The 8843-nt window shown below is 41.5% G+C and overlaps 1 protein-coding gene across 1 annotated transcript in view; it reads left to right on the plus strand.

Moving 5' to 3' along the window:
- The window catches only part of GK5 (glycerol kinase 5), a 59472-nt gene extending 54371 nt beyond the window's left edge, over positions 1-5101 (plus strand). Inside the window, exons 15-16 of the mRNA XM_006027285.3 lie at positions 2395-2528; positions 3872-5101. Coding sequence (XP_006027347.2) covers positions 2395-2528; positions 3872-4005 — 268 coding nt within the window. The 3' untranslated portion in view covers positions 4006-5101. The remainder of the gene's footprint in view (positions 1-2394; positions 2529-3871) is intronic.
- The last annotated feature ends 3742 nt before the right edge of the window (positions 5102-8843 follow it).

The raw sequence follows: 8843 nt of genomic DNA on the forward strand, positions 1-8843 counted from the left end.
CCCGCGTGGCAGGCCAGCTTCTCCCCACCCTTGGGCCCAGTCCTCCCTCGCATTGGGCCTGGGCCTACTCCTACCCTCCCCCCACCTCTACGACGGGGAGGTGGGGAGCAGGCCTGGACCTCAAGCAGCAGGAGGTAAAGGGGGAGCGGGCCCACATGGGGTGGGGCATGGAGCTCTGTCCCCGCATGCTCCTCCCCGCCCCCATCATTTCTGACAGGCAGTTGGCTAGTTATAGGTAGATGAGCTGTAACTGCGTGAATCGGGTCATATGAAATTATGTAAGCTGGGACTAAAGAAGTTTGGGAACTATTGCATTAGAATATATTTTCTCAGAACCTGGACTACCCAGACTCATGAATCTTCACTGTTTTCTGCAGTAACCTAATAGGTGTGAAATACACTGGCAGTTGTTTTGATTTTTTTTTCTAAAGTAGTGAATCTCAGGCAGTGTGCCACAAGATCCTTTTAGGAGGGCTACAGGGTCCCAAGAAATATTAGTACTGTGAGGTGTGAAAACACCTACATGATTCATGAGATAAACCCAAATATTTAAAACAGGAATCCATAGTGTCAAAAGTATCTTGACGTGTTGTGGTCTTTCCGAGTTCTTTGCAGCAGCAGAATTGCTCTATTATTTTTCTGGAGTCAAAAAATAAGTGAAAACTAAGAGCTGACATTTTCCAAGGGTGGCTTTTAGTCTAACAAGGGGTGCCTTGAAACTAAAAAGATTGAGAACCACTGCTCTAGAGCAGGGATAGCCAGCTTGTGGTATTGTGTGCCACAAGTGGCACAGATCAGAGAGGGCAGGAAGTAGAAAGCAGGGCAGCAGATTGGGTAGGAAGCACAGGGTAGGAAACGATAAGGGAAAGCAGCAGATCAGGCAGGGGAAGGGCATTAGAGTGGCACTCAAGGAGTGTGTGGAGCTAATTTGTGGCAAGTCTCCCAAAAAAGGTTGGCTTCCACTGCTCTAGAGAATGGCTTACCTAAAGGATAATAATTTACTACTGTTATGTTACTCTTGTAGCTAAAATGGTGAAGGTCTTCCTGGTGGTCCAGGAACCAGCAGGAGAGCTTTGGGAGCAGAAGGAAGATAGTAATCTTGTTCTCAGAGTGCATGCTGTGTGCCATATCAGCTGGGAGCAACAGTTACTTAGTCGGTCCTGCTCAGTCCCTGCAGCCATGGAATCAAGTCTTGTTGCTCTTTGGGAATGAGGTGAATCCAGAGACTGATCATAGACAGCGGCTAGACCATGCTTAGTACAGACAGCCTCCACAGAACTGAACAGTCAAATTTAAAATGTGTCAGTTGAGTTTGTGAAAATTCCAGTATATTCATTGACACATAACTTGAGCTGTCTTCAGTTTCAACAGCCCAATCCAATGCATAAAGGTGATAAAGCTTCATTAAAATAGATGTATACCAATTTGTTAAATGGACAAAATAAGCCTTTTTTGGGGAAAGGTGGCATATAAATCTAATAAATAAAACTGTTTCCCTCCTGATCTTATTCTTGAAACAGTTTTTGTGGAAACTATCTAGACTTACCGAGTCTGAAGCCTAGACTCTGAATAGGAGTTTTCAGCTGGAACAGCTGGATCTTTTATAATGGGAAGTTGAGCAGTTGTAACTACAGGTGTTGCTACCTGCATTTTTTGTAGTAGAGAACAATGGCTAGGTAGTTTGCTATTAAAGGAGTCCAGAGATGCAGGAATCCAGTTTGTAACAATTCAGATATTAGAATGTAAATTATCTTTAGTTTAGCTTTTTGCTCTCGGATGCTGCCTTTTCAACTCTAATAACTATTCTCAGCTGACAGGATCAATAGTGATAAGTGTCTGTTTTCCTTACCCAGTAGAACAGTTCTCAGATAGTCATTTAGGAAAAAAGTAAAGTAAAAATAGGGAGTTTACTGTGTACTAGTTATGTCTCTAAAAAGAAGTAACTATGAATTTGTATACAGCACAACATGAAAGCTTAATCAGTAACAAAACTATGAACCATTCTGTTTTCTGGACCTACGGGGGATGTTTAAAATTGTAGATGTTCCATGATTCCGACTATGTCATATAAAAGCCATATTCTATCATAACCTTAACATTTTATCCAGGATTATGATGTTTGTAATGTTTTAGAGGACTGAACTCAAGGTTGTACCAAAATCTTTAAAATCTAAGCCAATTTTTTTAAGTGTTTTTGTCAATCACTAACTTATTTCCATAAGAATCTTATTTTGGCCTTTAAATTTATACTTTATAAACTCAGAAAATGGAATATATTTGCACAAATGTATTGGACAGACTTTTGTATGTACATATGATCTTGAAAGTTATTTCTGAAAATTTATCATTATGTTATCATTTAACCCAATTTTTTAATCTTTTTTTTCCATATAGAGCAGATGGAGGAGTTAGTAACAATAGTTTTATAATGCAAATGACTTCTGACTTAATTAATAAGAAAATAGACAAGCCAGTAAACACAGATGCGTCTGGTCTTGGAGCAGCATTTTTAGCAGGTCTTGCTTTGGGTAAGTATACTTGCTCCTTTCCATCAAGATATCTGTTTAGTAGGGTTTTTTCCCTTCCTAATACATACATTGGTAAATGAAAAAAATCAGTGGAACTTGTAAATGGCTTTTCCATTCTTTGATTTTTCCAGTCAGAAATTCTCAAAGAATCAGGTGTCTCCCTTCACATTTTCTGTGTCACTTGGAAATCTAAGATCAGTAATACTTAACTCGGTGGTTCCTAACCTTCCTCCTCAGCCATCATCTAATCTAAACCCAACATCTGTAATTAAATTTCTGTGGGTCTCCACCCTGTTTAGGAACTGATGACTTAATTCTTATGCAGTACTTTTCATCCACACAATATTTAATGAAAACACAAGTTTGGGGTACAAATACAAAAACCAAATTAATGGACCAGTGCATTTTTAATGCTTCACCTTTGCAAACGCTTATTTGCTTAACTGTAACTATAAGTAGGCTCACTGAAGTCAGTCACAATGTTAGGCCGTATGTCCACATAGGATTATGGTCTAAATTTCTAATCTGAGTAATTTAGAAAATCATTTATTAAAATGTGGCAGTTAGAAGGAAAATAAATGGAATCCAGTTAATTGAATATTAGCAGAAAAAGATTCAACTTCAGTAAGACAGACTTTATCTACATTATTCACCAGGCTCCAGTGAAAACCAAGAATTGTCAGTTAAGCAATGATCTTTATTAATGGACATTTGTAGTAACATATTTTGTTTGTGGATCTTTACTTCACTTAATTTGTTTAGAAAAGTGAGTAATAAAAAGTTAAAATATTTAAGCAGCATAAACTAATATAAGAATTATTCAGTCACTAAAATAGTGTAAGGAAATGATGTGAAAGCACACAAAGAATCCTTTACTACATTATTTTTAGATAAAATATATTTGACAGAATCCATAGATTTGGCATAGGCTTTTTAGGTAGTACTGAGTATGATTTGCCACTTATCCATTCTTTCAAGTAAGACAGTAGGAAAATGACCAATGTTGATTTTGGTTCCCCTGGGTATCCCTTGGTGTCTGCTGTTCCCATGGCTCACCTTCCTAGTATTGACAGAACCTAAATGAACTTAACTAAAGCTGTTTCTTGAAAACCAGCTTAGTGAAACAGATGTATTGTTTGTCAGGGTTCCCAGTTAAGTGGATTCGGTTGGAACAGATTCAGAATGTAAAAATGTGCACCCACCTCATAAAAAAGGTTTTTTAATTAATTAGGAAATCATAATTCTTTATTATGCTTCTAAATTGGGTCTATTGGGAATAAATCTGTGCAATTCAACAACACAGTATTTGCAACTGGGCTTGAGAATGAGCTTTTTGTTTGTAGGGGTTTGGACTGACAAAGAACAACTAAAGAAACTGAGGCGAACTGAAGTAGTTTTTGAGCCACAAAAGGACTCAAGAGAATACAAACTTGCTATGGATAGCTGGACACAAGCAGTACAACGTTCCCTGCACTGATACAGATGAACATTGTAATAATGGCTTTTTTTAATGGACTACTTCTGCTAAACCTATGAATTTAGAGGACATAACCAACATTTCCTGTGACATACACTAGGTCCTGCCATACGTCAAGAGCCTTCCTGCTGCTATAACATTATTTACTACTACATATTGAATCATCCTACCCTTCTTTATGATCTGCAGCAGCTCCGCTCCTTCAGTGAACTCCACAGAGGTAGCTCACATGATTGAATATTATTACTACTATGTATCAGTGAGGGCGTGGTTACTGGGGCAGGGGATTCTTACTCTAATCATTGGGCAAGGAACAAGCTATGGGAGTGGTGACAAAGGATGCTTCTTGTTTGCCTTTGTCGGACTGGAATTCGATAAATTTGTTCTGTAGCGGGCTTCACTTTAAGATCACTTTCAAACTGAAGCTGGTGCAGAATACCACTGCCTAACTATTACAAGGGCATTTATTTTCTATGAAGGACTCTCTAAATTGGAATTTACTTCCCTTGATCTGAAAAAGCCTGGATTTGATATCCTTTAGGGTATGCAGTAAGTTATATTTTTCTGGGAGGAGCAGGAGTTTTTTTTCCTTATGGTAGACTTTACCCTGTGAATTTACCCCTCTTGACTGTGGTGTATTAGATCATATTTGGACTAACTTGATAGTCTATTTGCATAAGGAGGCTTTTGTCCATGGTGCATGTTATGGCATTATGGTTCCTAGGCCTTAGATGAGCAATATAGTAAGTCAGAATATAAAAGTGAACACCGATCAATACTAAATACCAGTATTTTGTCCCCAAATTTTTGTAGCTAATGGTTTCCATCTGATACATTAATTTCTTTAATTTTGTAATAAAATGCATCATTTTGCACTTTGTGAGTTAATACAAATATCGTTAAAAGTCATTACAAGTACTGTCTCATTTTTTAAAAAGTCTGTAGCGATATTAATATTTTCAAAGTCGTCATGATTATTCTGTGCTAAAGCTGAAACAAATGCGTCTATTTTTTTTAATAATTACTTTATTGATACTGTTTTTAAAACTGGAATAAAATAACTAATGAATAAATTATGTAGAAAGCTGTTATTCAAACCAGCATCTAATTATAATTTCGAGTCTTTGTTCTTTTATAATTCCCTTTTTGCAAGAACGTGTGTGCATGATGTATTTATATTCAGTTTTATCTAATCTGGACTGAATCAAACGAGCTATATTTGTGGAAATGCTATGTTCTTTGGTTCTGTTTTACATTAGGAATCCAGTGTTGGAAGACAGAACCTCTCTCTCCTAGAAGATCTGTATCCTGGTGTGAGGGGGAGATGGGCAGACATGAAGCTAGCAAATTTGAGTGACTCTCAATTGGTCAAAAATCCAGTACAGTTATTTTCCATCTTGTGCTTCAGAATGAAAGCTTCTGTTTAAGAAAGACCCAGACTCTTCAGCTTGGCAAGATTGCTTTGTATCATGTCCTGAAACTGAAGAGGAGACCACTGGAAAACTTCCTTCTATGCAGAATCCTTTTAGGTCTAAAGGTGAGAGAGGCTGTTTTATTGCCATCCAAGACACCTGCTGCTGCTTCCATCCATCCATCAGCATAACGGAATGAGAGCCTGCTGGAAAGTAAACAGGGAGCAACTGTGTGCCATTAGTTTGCATCCCTGATTTGAGCTGGATCCCTAAAACTGAAATGAGAAGCCAAAGTTGGTCCCTACATCTTCCCTTCTTCCACTCTGTTAAATGTCAATATTGTTAATCTTCCAGTACTGTTCAAAACGCCCAGCAAAAAGGGATGAGATCTATTCCTGGCTTAGGGTCAGAGGGGAGAGCAACATAGGTAATGTTGTGGTGGGTGTCTGCCATGGACCACCAGACCAGGAGGATGTGATGGATGAGGCTTTCTTCAAACAGCTAGCAGAAGTTTCCTGATCACAAGTCCTCGTTCTCATGAGAGACTTCAGTCACCCTCCCAGTCATCTCCTGGGAGGGCAATACAGCAGTGCGCAAGCAATCTAGGAAGATTTTGGAGAGTGCTGGGGACAACTTCCTGGTGCAACTGTTGGAGACCAACTAGGGGCTGTGCTCTTCTTGACCTGCTGCTCACAAACAGGGAAGAATTGGTGGGGAATGTAGAAGTGGGTGGCAACTGGGCAGAAGCGAGCATGAGATGATTCAGTTCGGGATCCTGAGGAAAGAAAGGATGGAGAACAGCAGAGAAAGGACCCTGGACTTCAGAAAAGCAGACCCTGACTCATGAAACTGATGGGCAGGATCCCCTGGGAGGCCAGTCTGAGGGGAAAGGCATCCAGGAGAGCTGGTTGTACTTTAAAGAAATCTTACTGAGGGCATAGGAACAAACCATCCCGATTAAACAGGAAGACTAGCAAGTATGGCAGAAGACCAGCTTGGCTTAAGAAGGGAACTTTTCAGTGAGCTAAAACACAAAAAGGAATATTACAATAAGTAGAAACTTGGACAAACAACTAGGGAGGAATATGAGAGCATTACTTGGGCATGCAGGGGTGAGATCAGAAAGTCCAAAGCGCAATTGGAGAGTTGCTGCTAGCAAAGGATGTATAGGGTAACAAGAAGGCTTTCTGCAAGTATGTCAGCAACAAGGAGGATCACAGAAAGTGTGGGTCCCTTACTGAAAGGGGGAGGCAACCTTGAGACAGGATGTGGAAAAGTCTGAAGTACTCAATGCCTTTTTTACCTTAGTCTTCATAAGCAAGGTCAGCTCCCAGACTACTGCACCTGGTAGCAGTTTGGGGAGGAGGTGAGCAGCCAACAGTGGCAAAACAACAGTTCAGGGACTATTTAAAAAAGTTGGACATGTAAGTCTGTGGGGCCAGATGCAATGCACCCAAGTGTGCTGATAGAGTTGGCCAAAGTGATTGCAAAGCTGCTGGCCATCTCTGAAAACTCATAACAGTTGGAAAAAGGCAAATAATAGTGCTTACCTTTAAGAAAGGGAAGAAGCAGGATCCAAGGAACTATAGACCGGTCAGTCTCACCTCAGTCCCTGGAAAAAACATAAAGCAGGTCCTCAAGAAATTCATTTCTAAGCACTTGGAAAAGGAAATTAAAAACAGTCGGCATGGATTCAGTGAGGGCAAGTCATGCCTGACCAAACTGATTACCTGCTCTGATGAGACGCCTGGCTCTGTAGATGCAGGGAAAGCAGTAGATGTGGTATACCTTGACTTTGGCAAGGTCTCTTGCAAGCAAACTAAGGAAGTATGGGTTGGATGAATGAACTGCAAAGTGGACAGAAAACTGGCTAGATCATTAGGCTGGATCAATGGCTCCATGTCTAGGTGGCAGCCAGTATGAAGTGGAGTCCCCCAGGGCTTGGTCTTGGGGCTGTTTTTTTTTCACTATCTTCATCAGCGACCTGAAAGGTGGGAGGGAGTATACCCTCAGCAAGTCTGCAGATGACACCAAGTTGTGGGGAGTAGTGGATATGTTGGAAGGTAGGGCTAGGATTCAGATAGACCTAGACAAATTGGAGGATTGGACCAAAAGAAATCTTATGAGGCTCAATAAGAACAAGTGTAAAATCCTGCAACTAGGAGAGAAGAATCCTAAGCACCAGTACAGGCTGAGAACTGACTTGACTGAACAACAGCTCTGCAGAAAAGGATGTGGAGGTTACAGTGGACAATAAGCTGAATATGAGCCAACAGTGCTGTTGTTGCAAAGAAGGCTAACAGCATACAAGGGTTGCATTAGTAGGAGCGTTGCCACCAGAGTGAGGGGAGTGGTCCTTCCCTTCTATTCTATTTTTACCCCTTTATTCCACCCCCCCTTCCCTGCTTTACCTTTTGTCTAATTTCTACCTATTTACATTCTCACTGACACCCTGCCACTTTTAGCATCTAATTCCTTGGCGTCTCAGAAAAGCAGAGACTCCCTATGCCTGAAGAAGTGTGACTGCCCCTAAAAGCTTGCTAAGACCTTTTTTCTAACTATTCAGTTGGTCTAATAAACAAAATCACACCTACTCAAAGAACCTTGCCATTTTAGGATTATAACATTCATAGATTAATATCTAAATCTGATAGCCATTAGACTGCTTCAGGGGTAGCTGCATGGATTAATTTTAGATTGCCATTAAAAGATCTTAATTGGGCGATCATTCACAATGTGTTGCACCACATGAAAAATCGCACCACACTCACAGCCCTGAAAAATCCCATCACAGTTGCAACCTGGATGCTCTTTGATTCTCCATTTATGGAACTCGTGTCCACATTTTCCATGAAGGGTCCAGATTTGATTCAAGGAGGACCAAATCTTTGTTGGTAGGCCAAATCCTGGCTGGGGGACAGTAGGGTTGCTAAAGATGTATTTATGCAGCAGGTTTGTATTTGCCCAGGCTTCTCTCCATTGCTCTTCAGTGCACCTTTAGCTTCTTTATAACTTCTGCCCGGTACCCTCAGCATCTGAGTTACGTCACCTCAGGCAAGGGGTAACTGGCCGGTGCTTGCTTGCTTCAGTCAGTGCCACAGAGCTGAGAATAAGCCTTGCAGTCCTCCAGCATCCCAGGATGCCCTGCTCCCTGCCCCTCCCCTCACAGCACCCGGGGTCCCACCCCCCAGGGCAAGGTCCGGCCCTGCGGGCAAGCAGCCGCGTTAACCCTTAAGGTGCCACTGCTCCCAGCACTTCCCTGCCCAGTGCATGCAGGACACGGCACCTGCGGCACGGGGCGGTGCCTGTCTCGGAGCGGTGCCCTTCACTGTGCAAGTCAGCGGGGGAGAGGAGCCATCAAGGCCGCGCCCATCCCCACTCGCTCCGGGGCCGGGGCCAAAGATATCCGGACGCTCTTAGGGCGCA

The sequence above is a fragment of the Alligator sinensis genome, unplaced genomic scaffold, assembly GCF_000455745.1.
Source record: "Alligator sinensis unplaced genomic scaffold, ASM45574v1 scaffold846_1, whole genome shotgun sequence".
NCBI lineage: Eukaryota > Metazoa > Chordata > Crocodylia > Alligatoridae > Alligator > Alligator sinensis.